Source organism: Chionomys nivalis, chromosome 1 (assembly GCF_950005125.1).
Source record: "Chionomys nivalis chromosome 1, mChiNiv1.1, whole genome shotgun sequence".
In the NCBI taxonomy this organism is placed as follows: domain Eukaryota; kingdom Metazoa; phylum Chordata; class Mammalia; order Rodentia; family Cricetidae; genus Chionomys; species Chionomys nivalis.
This window is the reverse complement of record NC_080086.1, coordinates 8,860,805-8,879,592: the sequence shown is the minus strand read 5'-3', so window position 1 is coordinate 8,879,592 and position 18,788 is coordinate 8,860,805. Positions and strand designations below refer to the sequence as shown.

Sequence of the window (18,788 nt, the reverse complement as noted above, 5' to 3'; positions counted from 1 at the left end):
ATTTTATTATTCATGTCCTCACAATTAAAGTGTTGAGCTTTAGGAAGATTTAAAACTACTGCTTTAACATCATAAACACAAATATATTCTTCTGTGTATAAGGTCCCTTGCCCATGGTAATCTACCAAACTAAAAGAAAAGGAAATAATACATGCAATAAATATTTTAATATGGCATCTGGTTATGCTTGTGGGGCATATATAGAAACCAGTCACCATGCACTGACATATTCATTGGATTGATGTGTTAAAAGAATCATAAGATTTGTTGATGGAGTCTTAAGACTGGCAGTATTGAGAAGTACTGACAGGTAACAAGTGGTGTTAATTGAAAGAAGTTGGTCATCATGTTGGTATGTCTACAGAGGTTGTATCTCACCAATTCCTGTATCTCGTTTACCATTCTTCCTACCCACCATGAAGTGAAGAACAACATGAACAAAAGCTCATCTCACCATGATATTCTACACATAAACATGGGGCAAAGTGAGCATGGAATGAACCCTCCAAAACAGTAAGAGAAAACAAATTTGTCCTTCCTTGGGTTGTTTGGGATTTTGATCACAGTGATGTGAAAATTATTAATACAACTAACTTATGAATGGCAGAAGCCAGGACCACAGTGCATGAGCCCATAGGAAGTAAGGGAACCACTACTGTTTGCTTCAACTGTAAAGCCATGCTTCTCTTAAAGAGGGAAAAGGAAACTAGAAGACAAGTTACTGTGTAATCAGTTAATTGTGAACAGTGACAATGCACCTGCTTTTCCATGGTGCTTTAGGCATGCAGTACAGATCTGGGAAAGTTTCTGTCTGTATATCTTATAGTATAACAACTGTGATGGTTAGTTTTTATCAACTTGACACAAGTCCAGATATACCTCAAAGAAAGTATCTTAATTGAGGAACTGCCTCCATTGGCCTGTGGGCATGTGTATGAGGCATTTTCTTCCTGGCTAATTAATGTGAGAATTCATAGAACACTGTGGGTCATACCATCCTTGGGTACCTGGGTCTAGGCTGTATGAGAGAGGAAGCTGAGCAAGCCAGAGGACCTAGCCAGTATGAGGCACTCCTTAGTGCTCTCTGCTTTGTTCTCTCCCCCCAGGTTCCCTCATGATTGGGTACTATTTGTAAGCTAGATAACCTCTTTCCTACTTGGGTTGATTTTAGTCTATATTTTATTACAGCAACAGGAAACCATACTAGACGAATCACATAGATCACATCATAAGTCTAGATCTGTCCTTATAAGTCATTTTCCCTTGTGGGACTAATTCAACAATGGTTCTGGAGTAGATATATTTTGCTTATTTTAAAATACCCACATTAAGAAACAAAGGAGTCTTATTGAATAGATTCAAACTCAGGGAGCAGAGTATTTCATGTTATTGCACAGCTCCCTTCCATGAAGAGGGAAATAAAGATTGTTCATTTGTCTTAGGTGCCTACTAAACCCAGTGTCACATTCAAAGTCCTTCATAAAAGAATGTTCTGTCCCTGAGTCTCTGAGAAGAAAACAATAAGAAGTACTAATCACCTTCTGGGTCTGGTATTGTTGTTAAGGTCACACTTCTGTTTCCCGAACACAAGAAGCTGTTTGAAGACAAGTTACTTGACGGTGAGGTCATTTTCTCATATTCGTATCTGTATGGACACAGAAAATATTCACCATGAGGACTTGAGGGCAACAAGAGCATCTACAATTCACTGACTCTTGCTTTCCTAAAAACACAGTATCTAGAGGCCATGCAGACATGTGTCTACAGCAGTCATTCTAACCATTATGAATTCCATTGCTGGGCCAGGGAGATGACTCAGCAGGAAAAGACCTCTCTGCAGAGCCTGATGACCTGAGCTCAGTCCTGGAAATCACATAAAGGTGGAGGAAGAGGAGTGACTCCATAAAGTGGTCCTCTAATCTCTACATGTGAATAACTACACCCACCATGCAACCACAGACACATATACACAGGCACACACACACACACACACACTCACACACACATACACAGACAAATAAATAGAAACAGAAATCTGTATCATGAAGGTGTGCATGTAGTTGCAGGGCTGAATTCCATAATGCATTATCAGGGAGTGGTGGTCCTTGCCTGCCATCCTAGCACAGGAGAGGTGGAGGCTCAAGGTCCCCCTCAGCTATGTAGCTAGTTTGAGGTGAGACTGGGCTTCACAAGAGCCTATCTGAAATAAAAACAAAAATAATATAAACAAACAAGCAAACAAAAAGCAGAACCCAATTTTAAAAACTTGAATGAATAAAAATAATAAATATTTATTAATAGTTAGTTATAGTTAATTAATTTTATATAATTAAATATTTAAATAATAAATGTTAATAAATATTTAAATAATGAATATCATCAAAAGAAATTGTGTATCACCAAAAAAGTGCCCCTTCTTTATAGTTAGCTCTCAAGCCTCTACATGTAGGTGACATAACTTTCTGGTTCTCTAGTACCAACCCTCTGTGATTTCTAAATGACTGTTTGCTAGAAATCAACGGGAAGAGATAAAGAACAAAAGCAAGAAAGAGAAAGAGACTCACTAAAGTATCATTGAGAAGATAAAAGCTTTAGAAAGACAAAAAACATTGGCACAAATCAAGAGAGTTGCTCTGCATTTTCTGAGCTGTGGTCGTATTCTCCCTTTCTGAGAATTCCAACAATCATTCTTACAATGTACTCATTAATTTCAACAGCAAAAAGAGTTTATGTGTCACAAGAGGTGACAGAGTCCATCTCGTGGCAAGGCAGTGTGATGAGAAAGAAAAAGTGCTAATGAACTTTGGTCAGAAAATGACAGACTGCAACTAGAGGAGAATGTGTCCGACTACGACTCTTCCGATTGTATGCATGCTGGATTTCCTTTGTTTCTTTTTATTTATTTAGATATAAGTGTTTAACATTCTAAGTTTTAAGCTGCATACTTTAGCACAGAAGTCAGACCAGCTACCCCCAAAAACTGCTGCCTGGATGTACCCACAAAGCTTGCCAATGAAGTGTGGACAGGAGCCTGTGTCTCCTTTCTCATGACCCAGTGAGGACAGATCATCTTCAAAGAAATACCACCTTTGGCAGAAGGTAGGAATACTTAATAATAGTCAAATATTTCTTGACATTAATTTGAATAAAATAGAAGGTAAAAAATAATTTTAATTCCATGTACATACTTTCAATTCCCCACAAAAACACTGAGAGGCAAAAATATCCTTCATTTCATTCATTATCCAATTTATGTAAGGTTGTTTGCTCAACATCTATTTATTCCCAACTGACAGTAAAAAGGCAGAAAAAAAGTCAAAATGAAAAAGGGGAATGGCAATTTCCTCACAGGTAGAGAAATCTAGAGATGAGGATGTATTTCAATTAGTACAATAGTGCCTGGCAAACACCAATCCTGGGTTTGATCCTAAGCACTCAATAAAACCAAGCATGATGGATCAGGCCTGTAATTCTAGCACTCAGGAGACTGAATAAAAAAGAAAAGAAGTTCATGATTGTCCTTAAATACAGAGTACATTCAAGGCCACCCGAGCTACATGAGATTGTCTTTCAAAAAATGAAATATATTTATATATGACTTGTGAAATACCAGATGTCTCCATGGGTACAGATGCCTGTGTGCAAGCGTGATGATCTAGATTGCATGTCAGGTCCCACAGAGTAGGCAGAGAGACATTACTCCTGAGAGTTGTTTCCTGACCTCATATGAAAGCACACACACTCCTTCACCAGAACAAAATAGGTGAAAACAAAATTTAAAAAAAAGTTTTAATGAGGGATTAAAAATGTGGTCACTTAAGCTCAATAATCTTGAGATTGGGATATGGATGTAAGAAAGGCCCCTGAATGAGAACACAGGGAAATATAACTATCATGCTTCAGGGAACAACAGGGAATGTTTCAGGTCTCTACTGAAAACTGCACTGCATGAAGAGACTCCAAACTTAGGGCCCAACTGAGTACTTGAAGCAAAGTCTAAAGTGAGGGGTAAAGTGCACATAAGGAGTTTCAAGATCCTCAGGTTCATTCTCCGTCTCTCCAAATGGAAAGGCTAACAGGTAGGAAAAGATCCACACTGCTACAATGGGGACACAGAGGACAAAAAGAAGAATCATTTTGTTTTAAAACTCCATGCACCAAAAGACACTGTTCCCATTCCTTTCTAGCTGATAGCCAAGTTTCTATCTATTTAGAAAGTGCAAAGAATTTCTGCCTAGGATCACAATTTACACATGCTTCTGAGATAGATTAACATCAGCCAGTCCAGCTCATTCACTAGCCAGTCCAACTCAGACAGAATCCATTCCATCTCAATCAGCACTCAGTCTAGATCAGTCATGATTCAGTCCAGCTCAATCACCTGTCTCATCCTACTGAAAAAGACAAACAACTCACATTAACCAAGTCTATTCTTTATACAGAATTTCTATGGGGTAGGAAGTTTTTCTGTTCATGTACTGCTTTCATTGGTTAATGAATAAAGAAACTTTCTTGGCCTAGTTGATAGGGTGGATCTTAGGTAGGCAGAGAAAAGAGAATTAAATGCTGGGAGGAAGAAGGGCAGAGTCACAGAGAAGCCATGGATCCTCTGCCTGAGATGGATGCTGGTTAGAATCTCGTGTAAGCCATTGCCATGTGGCAATACACAGATTAAAGGAGATGGGTTAATCTAATATGTAAGAGTTAGCCAGTAAGAAGTTAGAACTAATGCCCAACCAGTAATTTAATTAATACAATTTCTGTGTGGTTATATTGTGTGTAAGCTAGGTGGGTGGTCGGGACAAACAAAAGGGCCCCTCTCTCCTTACATTTCTATTTAGCTTTCTGTTGTTATTCTTTCTTAAGTATTTACAAATAATGAAATGTCATCTATGGGAGACACTATTACAGTAAGTCAAAGACAAACAAAAGCTACACTTGAAGAAGCCAGAGGCACACATACAGAAGAAGAGAATCACATAGAAAAAGAGGTCTTGAGAAAATAAAAAGATGTTACCTCAGAGGATAGGTAGAGAGGTGTCCTTGACAATATAAATTTACACACCCTGAATTGAAGAGCCTGGATGATGAAGCTGAATTTCCCAGAAAGTAGCTAAGAGATTCAAAAACATGATGTTAGAAATTTGGCAAGATATGAATGAAATCTAGGATTCCAGTGAACATGTAATAGCTGCAGAAGAGGAGGAGGAATATATCATCAGAGAGAAAAGAGTAAAAAAAAAATCTTTACTAAATGTCCTGACCAAAAGCAACTAACTGATGGAGGTGGCAAAGGCCTTAAAGCAGTCTTCATCAGTGTCAAACTGTGGAGATAAAAGAGAAACCAGTCACAGTAGTTAGAATACCAATTATAATATCAGAATGCACAAAATTTGAGACAATGTCTCCAAAGTCTGTAGGGAATTTTTTTTCTCTACAGAAAAAAGTGAGAGAAAGTAAACAGGGAATCAGAGGGTAGGGTGTTCCACTAGTGAGTAATTAAGCATAAGAAAGAGGCAAAGAATGGTTGTGGTGGAGGCTCATCTTTGTAATACCAACACTTGGAAGACTGAGTCAGGAGGATCACCAAAAGTTTGAGAGGATCACAAAGATTTGAAGCCAGCCTAAGCTAAATAATGAATTCTAACCTGGACTTCATAGCAAGATCTTATCACAAAAAGAAAAACACAGCAGCACTAGGGAGATGATTCAGTGTTGCAGAGCACTTGATGCTCTTGAAGAGGATCTAGGTTCTTTTTCTAGCACCCACAGAGTAGCAGACAACTACCTGTAACTCCAGTTCCTGGGAAAAATTACATACTCTTCTGATCACTGCAGGCAACAGACACAATATAGTGTGCAAATGAAACACTCACACAAATATAATTGATTAAAGATCTTAAAAATAAAATGATAAAAGCAAATAATGAAAATATAGTGTGAGAGAATGGTCTGTATTCATTCAATTATATTTTAAATAAACTCTGATTGGCCAGTAGTCAGGCAGGACATATAGGTGGGACAACCAGACAGGAAACAGACTTGGGTCAATGAGAACAGGAGCATTCTGGGAAGAAGGAAGCCCATTCCTTTGCAGTCCTGACCAGACCACAGAAGCAAGATGTGACTGCCTTGCTGAAAAAGGTACTGAGCCATGTGGCTAACAGAGATAAGAAAAATGGGCTAATATAAGTTATAAGTTAAGAAGAAGCCTGAGCTAATGGGCGAATCAGTTTATAACTAATGTAGCCCTCTGTATGATTTCTTTGGGACTTAACGATTGCGGGAACCAGGCAGGACAGAACTTTCGACAACAAATGGTGCTCAATGTGTGGACAACTGCATCCACATAAAGCCTGACAGATCTTGGGAAGTAATTCTAGACAAAAAGAATAGAGTTAAGCATGACTAATTGATAGCAGCATTACCTCAGGTAGGCTTTTCTTTCCAGAGGTAAGCACACTCATTTAAGAGAGGCTTTCTTACTCAGTTTTAGCTGTAAAAGCTTGCAGTTCTTTTAAGATGTCCTGCCATGAAACACTTAAATGGTGTTGATAAAAAGCTGACCATATGCTTTTTGGTTTTCAGCTGTAGCAGTAAGAAAAGTTATGCTATTTTAAAATGGTGACTTTCTGTGTTGAAGTTTTCTTCCTGCAAGGGACTTTAAAATTCCATAGAGTTGTGGCAATAAACATGGCTACAGCCAGTACCTCTGCCATGAGGCTGGAATCTCTAAGCTAAGAAATGGGCTTGATCAAGCCATCAAAGCCACAGTTTTAATCCTCTCCATATTGCTTAGCAAATTAAAGACTCACATGGTCAGATAAAGAAAGATATATAGTAAAGAGATATTCAAAGACAAAGAAGACCTCTACATGGTTTACAGTGTGTTAAAAATATATATAGGCTTGGAAGTGAAGAGAAAATTTTATCATTCTTAAGAAAAAAAGAGAGAGAGTAGTTGGGTTTGGTGGCACACAACTTTAATCCCAACATTTGGAAGACAGAGGCAGGCAGATCTCTGTGAGTTCAAGGCATGGTGGCACACACCTTTAATCCTAGCACTTAGGAGGCAAAGACAGGGGATCTCTGTGAGTTCAAGGACAGCATGGTGTACAGAGTGAGTTCCAGGACAAAGATACACAAAACCCTGTCTCAAAAAGCCAAAAAGTAAAAATAGAGGTTAAAATAAAGTCACATAAAGATGAAAAATACACAGAGAGCCTGGATACTATAAGTTATTATGTTCTCTTTAATTGTTTAAATGATGAGGAAAAAACAACAGCTGCCAAAAGATATTTGTTTATAAATGCTGCTAAACTAATCCAAGATAGATATTTTAAAATTTTTATTCTATGCAATAAAAACAATATGCATAGACCTAGTACAAAATTTCTTAGTTTTTACTTCAGTAAAAACAAATGAGAAAGGTTTGTAAATCTCTTTGTTTCTACTACTATAAAAAGCTGTTATGACATCACCAGTATCAACTCTATACATGATTTTTGCCCTAGGCATCATTTCATCTAATGAGTCTGAAAGCTTCTCTGAATATGCAGTTACGTCACAGCTTTGCCATAGCTGTGAAAGCAGCTCTGGCCCCAGAACATGGGAGATACACTTGCACATAACAATCATCAGTGTAAAAAGAAAAAGGAACTGAATATCAAACTTTAACCGACCTTATCCTTTCTAATTTGACAGTTTAAGGCAATGAACTTAATTGGTTTCTTGTGCCTACTCACAAAGACAGCTCCATCTTCTATCTTTTAATTCTCAGGGATTGTTTCACACTGCGAAGGATGAGATCACTTCGTCCAACTTCAGCCATTTGCTCTTCCCAAGACTTCATTTCATTATCATAATGAATTCTATTATCTTTAGCAAGCTGAATGTACACCTGCCTTTCATCACTAGGTAGATTTTTCCAAGCCTGATTCATAGTCTTCAGTTTTCCCTGAGCAGAGTCATCTTAAGCCTCTTGGAAGTTTTCAGATAATAAATGTTTTATGCTAATCGAGGTCTTTTTGGTTTTCCAAGCAAAGTTAATTCTCTCCTTTTTATTGAAACTCTTTTTAAAACGTTTTTGCCTGACTTCTTTCTCAAAAGAACCAGCTGGGTTGGCGTTAGCTGGTCTTTAAACTTGTATATAGCTTCTTTGTAAGCTTTCCATTCTGCCTTAAAATTAGTTTCAGACATTTTTTTTCCTGCATCCGGTAGTTCCCTCCATGCAGCCGCAATTTTCCAACGAGTTCTCCAAGTTTTGCATCTGGGTGTCTAGCTTTAAATCTGGGTAGATGTTCTGTAGAAAATCGGAGAGATAAAGTCACAGGTTTCTTTGGATAATTATCCACCTTGGATAAAAAATATTTCAGAATACAGACAAGGCTGAGCAGCAAGGGCATGTGATCCTCCCAGCCCGCGCATCTCGGCCCCCCAGTGTCAGAGGGCAGTTAGTGTGCACCTCATTTCCCGGAACTGGGCCATCAGTCAGGCCAACGATGTACTGATTCGGTGCCACTGGCTCACAGCTGAACATGTTGCCTGGGAACCTGGCCGATTGTTATCATGCCCTCTGAGTGAAAGGCACTGTGGGAAGCCCAGACTACCCATCGGAGGCAGGGCAGACCTAGGTATTTTAAAAATACCTTGACTCCAAAGCCACAGAGAAACCCTGTCTCGAAAAACCAAAAAAAAAAAAAAAAAAAAAAATACCTTGACTTCAAAATTGAACTCAAAAGGTACGTTACTTTGGAAAAGAGGTTTTGCTTTTGTTTTCACAGAAAACGAGAAGCTGTGGATTCATTCTGAGTTAAAAGAAAAATCAGGTTTGATCAAGAAATAACACCTGAGAAATCTCCAGTAAGAACAAATAGCCTCAATACTGCTGCCTAAAATGATCAAGACTAACAAGATACTCCAGTCAAGACTTGATCATAATTCTAAATTTTCTTTAGGTTCCCATAAGATTATCAGTGCCCCCAACCAGCAAAATGTAGCCTGGAAAAATATGCCCACATTCCCAAAAAATGGACTATAGATATTCTTATTTAAAAGAGAGAGAGGGGGGGGGGAAGTGGTGTAGGAGAAAGGTCTTTACTCTGTCAATTATATTTTAAATAAATGCTGATTGGCCAGTAGCCAGGAAGGACCTATAAGTGGGATAACCCGACAGGAAGTAGAGGCAAGTCAATGAGAACAGGAGAATTCTAAGAAGAAGGAAGCCCATTCTTCTGTAGTCCTGACCAGACCACAGAAGCACGATGTGACTGCCTTGCTGAAAAAGGTACTGAGCCATGTGGCTAACAAAGATAAGAATAATGGGCAAATATTAGTTATAAGAGTTAAGAAGAAGCCTGAGATAATGGGCCAATCAGTTTATAAATAATGTAGACCTCTGTGTGATTTCTTTGGGACTTAACTGTTGCAGGAACCAAGAAAGACAGAAATTCCAACAACAAAAAAGAGTCGAAGGGAGACAGTAGGAGAAGAAGATAAGGGAAGGAAGCCAAAAAATTCATTCTGACACCTAGGCAAGCAAAAGAAAGAACTGAAAACTATCCATAGAAAGCAGAAAGAGTTGAACATAATTTAAATTTTACAATTTTCTGTTTAAGACACTTTGCTAAACATGAAAATAAAAATTAATATTTACATTAGTCTATCTCTCACTCATCTGTGATTTTATCAAACAGTAGACTCCTTATATCTGGAACGTCTAAGTAGTCCTGATGAATGATGGAGCACATGTTTAGGCAGACTCAGAGAATCCATTCAGGTATCTCAATTTTCTGAAAGCAGTGTTTCATATCCCCACTTCACAGTGAACTGGATAGGACCTTAAGGAGACTGAAGGTCATAAGAATCACAAATCTATTGGTAGAGTGGAGACCATATCTTCTAATTTCCATTTTTATCTTCTGTACTTCAGAGGAACATTGCCCTTCCCAGGGAGGAAATTCTGAGCATCATTTCATGTAAGGAAGAGTAGAACCTAAAATTTAATCAAAGACTGGAGTACTCACCGTCCCATCAGGAAATGAGGTAGTGATATTAAGAAACACCCAAGGCCCATAACCATACAACCAGCACCAATCATGATAGGCCTGTGCAGTTTTGTTCCAAAATAACTCACGAATATAATCAACAGAAGGCTTCCTAGGAGAGGGAAATGAGAATGTTGTTTCAGTAAAGTATTAGCAGATCATAGTCAACAGCTTCTCCATTGTTTAAATAATCACCTTAAGAAATATATATATATTTCTTAATATATATATTCATCAGTCCTGATGGATAGTTCTCTTCCATTCTGAAGAATATTTAATGCTCTACTCAGGAGTATCCAGCTCTTGGTAAAGCATTAAAAAAGCAAGTGTCAGCCTACACATCACCTCTGACCTCTTTTCTCATGTCTTCTCTAACTCTATGTAGAATCAAATGGATTCATGTATTTTAACATAATATTCAGAAACTCCTTTATTGTTCAACATGGTCAATCATGGTATCTGCTTCTACTGTCACATCCTCCCTTAGACCAGGCAATACTATTAACAGAAATGTCGGAGTCCTAACTCTCCAACTGCATCTTAGGTCTAGATTGCAGAAGTCAAAAGTTCAAATCAAAAATTCATCTCTGTGGTTTAGGAGAAAGCTTAGGTTTAAAACTCAGTTAGAAACCCTATTCTAACTTAGGGACCTTTGGAAAACGTGCTTAAGAAATGAAAGAATAAGTGTGGTCTGGTGGCACAGAGCTGCCATCCCCAGTCATAGGGGGTGGTAAGACAGGAAGACTGAAAGATCAAAGGTGGCCTGGGCTACAGAGGGAGTTCAAGACCAGTCTGGGAATCTTACTGTGAACTTCCTAAAAATAAAAAGTAAATAAAGGGACTGGACATAGATTGGTTGAATGTTTTGTCTAATATATGTGAGACCTAGGTCCATGTAATCAGTATTATTCACAGAAGAAAGGGGAATTAAAAAGAAACAAATATATAAATAAGCACTCTAAAAATCTCATACTTTTAGTTTGGTGAATATTTACTGTGCTCATACTATATATATAGTGAGGATCAGAAAACGCATACACACTTGTTAATGGCTTAGAAAATATCTCAGTGATCTTAAATATCTCAAAAATATTTGAAGACTGTTTTTCTTCCAATTCTATTTCTCTTTAGTCTGCTATCTACATAGAAGAGATGGTATATTATTTTGAATAGTATGTGCCCTACCTATGTATATTTATTATGCTGTCTCTCTTCAAGACCTGTTATCGAGATCATCAAGCAGAAGGTAATGTCCCAGGACACCAATCGTTTGAACTCTGAGAATCTTTCTAGTCTATAGATGAACAAACATGAATGCACAGAATCTTGTCTGAAATCTCTGTTTTTTGAAAAGAAAAGCCTCCCTTCTTCACATTAGGCTTAGATGGCCTTTACATTGCCTTGCTGTCCCCCTCATATAACTTGTGGGAGGGTGTGTGGGAAAAGGTAAGGTGCTATCTAGGCCCTGGGAAGGTTGCTGACAAAACTATCAAAACTACTATTTGGTAGGGAAAAGTCTACCAACTGCTACATTCACTGGTCAATGATTGCATTTAAGACTTCCCTTTGCCGGGCGGTGGTGGCGCACGCCTTTAATCCCAGCACTTGGGAGGCAGAGGCAGGCGGATCTCTGTGAGTTCGAGACCAGCCTGGTCTACAGAGCTAGTTCCAGGACAGGCTCCAAAACCACAGAGAAACCCTGTCTCAAAAAACCAAAAAAAAAAAAAAAAAAAAAAAAAAAAAAAAAAAAAAAAAGACTTCCCTTAAGTCACCTGCCAGTCAGTGGTGGTATTATAATTTTCTACTTTATAGGACTTTTTACCTTTAGTTTAAAAACCACTGATTTTACAGAAATTAGAATTTTAAGAACTTGGGTAGGAGTTTTTATCAATAATTATTAACTGGACATTAGCATTTGTGTTTGTGGTAGTGCAGAAGGCAATAGTGACTTAAGAAGTCATCATTCTGTCTCCAAAAGGCTTATAACCTTGTGGTTGTTGTAAATACTGCAAAAAAATCATGCAGCCAATAATTAGTAGAAAATCAGATGTAGATAATCTTTGCCTTTTTAAAACGCATGAATATTCCTTCCTGAAAAAATGTTTAAATGTTCTGATAATTATACTTCAGTGTAACTGCATTCCTTTTGACCTATATAGTTTCATTTTGTACAATTAAAATTTCCTAAAATCTGGTGGTATTGGGTTTTCAATAGGAGTCCTTAGCATAGAAAGATCAGGACCCTCTTCAAAGCCCATACTGGCTCTCTGGCACCAAAATGATAAAAGACACATTCCAGAGCAAGCTATAGTCTTTTCCCATTTTTCATCTCTGCACACTTCTCCAGGTTCATGTTCTAACAACTTACACCTTCCCATAACACAGGGCTGACTTGGTCCAAACACAAACTATTTGATGGTTAACCCCTGTACACATCTCCCCATCACATTTACCTGTCTGTTTCTCCTCCTGGATCACCTTTACCCCTTCAGGATACTGTCTTCCCTAGCTCAATGTCTTCCATAGGACCTTGGATAATGAATGGACAGCACTTGCTGCATCTAACACACTAGAACATGACTGAATCTATAAAAAGTCTATGTAAGACATTCATCCTGACTGCACTGGGAAAACCTAGGACACATGTAAGATTTTTATCCTGGGAGACGAGATGGAACACCCTCAGTGTGAGTTGGTCACTTCACAGTCCTGATTTTCATGGCTGTTTTGGTTGAATACATTAAAATCAATTTCACTTTGAAGAAAATAAAAACTAAGAACAAAAGGTTTCTAGGTCACTTTGTTTATAGAAGGCATCTTTCCCTCCTTCACCATTTGTACTGTCATATTCCAGTTCATTACCCTCATTACCCAAATCTTTGGGATTGTGTCTGACACAACTCAAACACAGGAAAGCATCCTCATCTTCCTCAGTATCTATGAGTGGAGAGCTGCCATCTTCCCTGGCACAGTGGGGGCAGAGAAGCATTTATTCTTTCCTTCAGAAAACTAGTTCCTCCAGGCTCCCACAGCAAGCTTCTAAAATGCCTTGAAAAGGCCTTAGTGTCTGTCTGAGTTATCTAGTGATGGAATTAGATAATAATACTCTAAATCTTATTTCAATTGTCAGAAAAAGAGGCCATATCAAGGTATATGGTAAAAATTACATATTATCATGGGTACATTTAAATAAATGGTTACTCCACACCCAGACCAGACCAGACCATCAGAAAGCATGTAATTCAGTCAGATTAGAAAATCTTAAGCAGGAAATTGAGAGAGAATATAAATACACAGTAATCAATACATGTAACTCACCAATCTCAAAACTCCCATTGATAAGTCCAACTACAGATGTGGGGATATTGAATTGTCTCTCTATTTGTGTGAGCATGGAAACCATATAAATTCCGGATATTGATTTGGCTAGATATGCCACTGTTAATGCCAACAGAAACATCTAGGAAGAAAAACGTTTAAGAAAAAGTGAGAACTTTTTTTTCCAATATATATTTGCCACCTACTAACAAAACAGCCTCTACCACGAGGTTTGCTTCCAAATTAAACAGTCCTTGTACATGGAAGAAAATTTAAAATGTAATCTCTCCTTTACCATATTGTCCTCACTCTGGAAATTCAGTTAGAATAATAGGTTAGCAGTGGTGAGTTTTTAGAAAGCCATGTCTGCCTTTTTTTTTTTTTAAATCAGTATACCTTATTCATACAGAAAGACATGGAACTATTCAATGTAAGACACAGTCATTGACGGGTCTTCAGCATTATACGATTATCTCCAAGACAAGTGCTGTCCACTTTAAGGAAGATAAGAAACAGAACACAGAATTAAACCAAAGCATATTTCTGCTCATGTTTTCAGGAATGACTAGTCTCTGGATGTCCTTGACTACAGTGATATTTTGTGTGTAATATAATAAATAAACTTTCCTGAAGATCAGAGTGCAGAATTAAGCCACTAGTCAGTCACAGAGACCAGGCCGTCCTGGCACACACCTTTATCCCAGCACTTGGGAGACAGAGGCAGACAGACCTCTGTGAGTTCAAGGCTACCTGGGCTATATGAGATTGTATCTATATAAAAGAAATTTAGACATTACACAAAGGTGATCCCATCAGTTGGGATCACATGTCTTTAATCCCAGCACTGAGGAGGTAGAGACAGAAGTGATATGGTTGGGTGGAAAAGAAACATAAGGCAGGAGGAGACAGGAGTGCAGGATCAGTCTGAGGCTTCAGAGACACAGATGCAGTTTGAGTATTCAGTCAGAGGATATAGCCTAAGGTTTCTTAGAGAGAGAATTCAATCTGAGGATTCATGGAAACAGGATCACACTTCAGTGTGAAGATTTGGTAGAGGTAAAAGGTCTCTCCAGTGGCTGGCTGCACTGCTTCTCTGATCACTCAGCTTTCACCTCTAATATCTGACTCAGGAATTTTATTATTAAGAATAATAAGAGTTTGTCCTACATCTGGTGAACAACTTTTGGGGTGAGAAATACGGAAAAGCTGCTTGACCATGGTCTTGCTGTCACCAGCATAGGCTGAAGCTACACACAGCCAGAGTCACCACCTCACCAGCTAGGTTTTCCGTTGTTCTCTCCTGGTAGAATTTTTGGACCCTCTTCTCTGACCTCTGCTTGAACCTGCTCAGGCTCCTACTATTCTATGCAGTAGCAGTCAGCCTCACCCTTCAACAGCATCTGAATTGTCCTTGGTGGCAGATTTGTTGAGACATTTGGGATTCCTTAAAGGAAGAATTAGTTAAAAGAGAGCTTTTTCCCATCAAAAGGTGGGAAACTTAGGTCTCTGTATGAGTATGCACTGCATGATTTCAAACTGGAACAATTAGATAAAAAGAGGAGACAGGAGCTCAGTATCAGTCTGAGATTTCAGAGAGACAAACGCAGTTTAAGGATTCAGTCAGAGGATGAAGTTTGAGGCTTGTAGACAGGGCACTCAGGATCACACTTCAGTCTGATGATTTGGTAAAGGTTCTCTCTAGTAGCTAGCAGCACTACTTATCTGATCTCTCAGCTTTCACCCCTTAATAGATCCTTGACTCTGGACTTTTATTATTAAGAACTATTAGAATTTGTACTGTCCTTGGCTAGTTCAACGATTTGTCCTCCTTACATTCTTGAGAAAAACAAGCTACAGTCTCACTCCTGGAAACAATAGTCGCAGCAAAGGGACATGTTTTATTTTTCTTGCTGGGGCAATATGCTTGCCCTATAACCCTCTAACACAGTAGTCTAAGTGGTGTCCAGGGCATATAAACCCAGGGCAGAATATTTTGGGGGTCTCTCAGGTGCAGGATAAAATGTGTCTGTTTCCTGATAGGACTCCTCACTACTTTCCTGTTACTAATGAACTTATTTTGAATGATGTAGTGAATGAACTTTCTGTTTTCCTTAACTTATATCCCAGCAACAGGTTGTTGGTAATGTCATCATCCCAGCTTCTGGAATTTCTGTAATCTCATCTGAAATAATAGGCAAGCCATCCTGGATTAGCTTAGTGTTTACTGCTTGGAAAATGTTTTATCACCAGTACCAATTAATCTGGATTAACCTAAGCAGAATTTACATAAAAATAAATAAAATGGTAAGAATGAACACCGAGTCCAGTACACTTTAACAGTGTTCTAGAAGTTTGTCTAACACTAAATAGAATTTGCAGAAATATTCCCTCTTCCCACTACAAATCTTTCAGAGAATGCAATTGATAATTGATTATTTCACATGAGTTTCATATTTCCGGTCCTATGCATGATTAAAGGTCATTAAGGCCATCATTTCCCCTATCCTGGGACACTTTTCTTAATGATTGTTTCCCAAACATAAGAAGCAGAAGCTTCAGTCTGGCACTGTAGACTGTTTGACCACCCTAACATTTTGGACAGAGAAGTCTAATTCTTTTTAAACAATCATCTCTAAATTTTGATTTGTAAAGTTACGGTTTTAACATTTTCCCATAAACTGCACACCAGTATCTACCATTGTTAAACTCTGAAGTAACTGTGGTGGCTTGATTAGGAATGGCCCCAGAAGCTCATAGATTTGAATGCCTTGCCACCAAGTAGTAGCATTAGGAGCTCTGGCCTTGTAGGAGGAAGTGTCAATGAGGGTGGCTCTGAAGTTTCAGAAGCTGCAGATGGGCACAGTACCACTCTATTCCTGTTGCCTGTTGACCTAGGTGTAGAACCTTTGGGTCCTTCTCGAGAACTGTATCTTCCTTGGGTTGCCATGCTTTCCACCATAATAGTTATGAACTAAACCTCAGAAATTTTAAGCTAGCCCCTGATAAATGTTTTCCTTTATAGGAGTTGCATGGTTCTAGTGTTTCTTCATAGTAATAGAAACCCTGAGACAGTAATCAAAGATGAGTGTTGGGAAATGTTTATGATACCTGATGATATTTCACTATAAATGCTAATAATATTGGTAATTGATAATCAGAATATCCATCATTATCCTTAGCTTTGAAGTTGGAGATGTGGCTCAGCCGTCAAGATTACTGAATGCTCTTTCTGAGGACCTGAGCTCAGCTCTTCGCACCCACATTGTTTCAAAACTACCTGTATCTTCAGTTCAAGGGAATTCAACAGCTTTTTCTGGCCTCCAAGGATACCAGATGCAAAAGTGGTACACCAACATACATGGGGGCAAAAGAGTCATATACATAAAAACATATATTGAAGGTAATTAACATATTTAACAGTGAAGAAGGAGGTATAGATGAGTGATAGAGGTATTGGCCATTGTGTTGAGCATCTGGGTCTAATCCCCCATAGCACTTAAAAACGATCGCACTGAATGGTGAGCACTCACACACATACAGAGATAGACACAGAGAGGGATACACAAACACAGACGTCTCAGAATGATGGTTTTGTCTTAAAATGTAGTACTACCACTATTCTTTTCAGATGAAGTACAAACACATTGCACAAATTGTCCAATGAGACACATCTAGTAAACATCTTTCAAATGTTAAGATCCAGGGGCCCTGAGCTCCTCAGAATGTGAGAACTGAAGGATAACTTGTGGGGATGGATTTCAATGATTCATGCATCACTGCAGGTAAAAACACTTTCCAGGGCTGAGTCTGAGGTCTCTTCTCTTTTACATTAGTGTATGGAGTCCACTACATGTGAATAAGGTAAATGAACTTGTGATAGGATGACTTAGGAGGCAGCAGCTTAGAGAGGAGCCTGGAGGAACTCTACAGAGACCTAGTCTAACCATGTTCAGATCCTGGGTTAAGCTAAGCTTGCATTTAGTGATACCTTTGGAACTGTGAGATGGACAACTATCTCAAAACTACTGAAAACCACCCGAACAGTAAACAGAATAGATATTTTCTCTTACATAATGATTGGAATATTGTCAAAGCTCATAGAATATATTCATCTGACTAGATCTTTGCATATTAATCAACATAGCACTCCTATTCAGGAACTGTTTCCTAGGTGTGACCTGATCTTTTCTCAAAAATCCTTCAGAACTGGGCACTGGCTGGACCTCTGACCACAGACCAAATTCCATCACAGTATAATACACATATAAAATATTTTAAGCCTCATGCTCCTTTAAGACTCCCTAAAACAGTGATAATCAACCTTTATAATGCATCCTTTAATACAATTCCTCATGGTCAGTTGGACCCAACCATGAAATGATTTTTATTTGTTCCTTCATAGCTTCAATTTTCCTACTGTTATGAATTGTAAAGTAAATAGCTGTGCTTTCCAATGACCCTAGGTGACCCCTGTGAAAGGGTCTTCAACCCTTAATGGGTCTCAGATCATAAGTTGAGAATCTGTAATATAGATTAGTCTGAAAAATCTTTCTAGTTAAATAATCCTAGTTAGATAACCATAATAATAAAATCAATTTCTTTAAGGCAGTACATTAAGAACACATTAGGCAAAATAGTTTTTATGTTGGGAAACTTCATATAAGCTGAGCAATGTTACAAGAATTTTCAGTGCTTGCTTTAAAAGATTGTCATGCATATATACATGCACATATATCTAAATAATTCATACCTTCATTTTCGAAAAGCATGTCACCCCATGGGTTGCAAACCTTTTCCCAGGTTCTCCCATGTTCTTCTGATGGTTTCCAGATGTTTATGTTTTAAATGTCTTACTGCTTCCTTCTCAAAAAGCAAACAATTGTTAATTAAATTATTTACTGATCTGTAATGAGTCATTCCAAAAATGAAAAATAAAGCTTCCCTAGGTCTCTTAGTCAAGATTACTATTGTGATAAAATACCAAGACAAAATCAACTTAAGTGGAAAGGTTTTATTTTAACTTACAATGTTTCAATGACAGTTCATCACTGGTAGATGTCAGGGTAGAAACTCATGGCAGCACCCTGAATACAGGTGCAGTTGCAGAGGCCATGGAGAAACACTGTTTCCTCTTTTGTTCCTTATGGCTTGCACTGCCTGATTTCTTAGACAACCCAGGATGGCCATCCCAGTTATCCACCCACAGTGAGCTGGGCCCTCCACCATTAATTTTCAATCAAGAAAATGCACCACAGAAAAGACCATGTCTCCTTGGGACTGTTTTTCAATTAATAGTCCCCCTACCCAAATGTCTCTAGCCTGTGTCAAGTTGATATAAAACTGTTCAGCACAGCTGTGGAGGTGATTCAGTTGGTAATGTGTTTGATTCCTATGACTGAGGACCTCAGTTTAAATTCTTAGCAA

General features: G+C 38.3%; 1 protein-coding gene across 4 annotated transcripts in view; it reads right to left on the bottom strand.

Moving 5' to 3' along the window:
* The window catches only part of LOC130873907 (solute carrier organic anion transporter family member 1A5-like), a 72,428-nt gene extending 54,254 nt beyond the window's left edge, over positions 1-18,174 (bottom strand). For 2 of the 4 annotated variants that reach the window (XM_057768950.1, XM_057768940.1), the window contains exons 1-4: positions 18,115-18,174; positions 13,365-13,506; positions 10,026-10,158; positions 1,539-1,645 (exon numbers count right to left, since the gene is read on the bottom strand). In XM_057768950.1, the coding sequence (XP_057624933.1) occupies positions 1,539-1,645; positions 10,026-10,158; positions 13,365-13,506; positions 18,115-18,174 (442 nt within the window). Of the gene's footprint in view, positions 1-1,538; positions 1,646-10,025; positions 10,159-13,364; positions 13,507-18,114 lie in introns of those variants that run through there. The other 2 variants (XM_057768958.1, XM_057768965.1) reach the window with 2 other exon arrangements.
* Between the last annotated feature and the right edge of the window lie 614 nt (positions 18,175-18,788).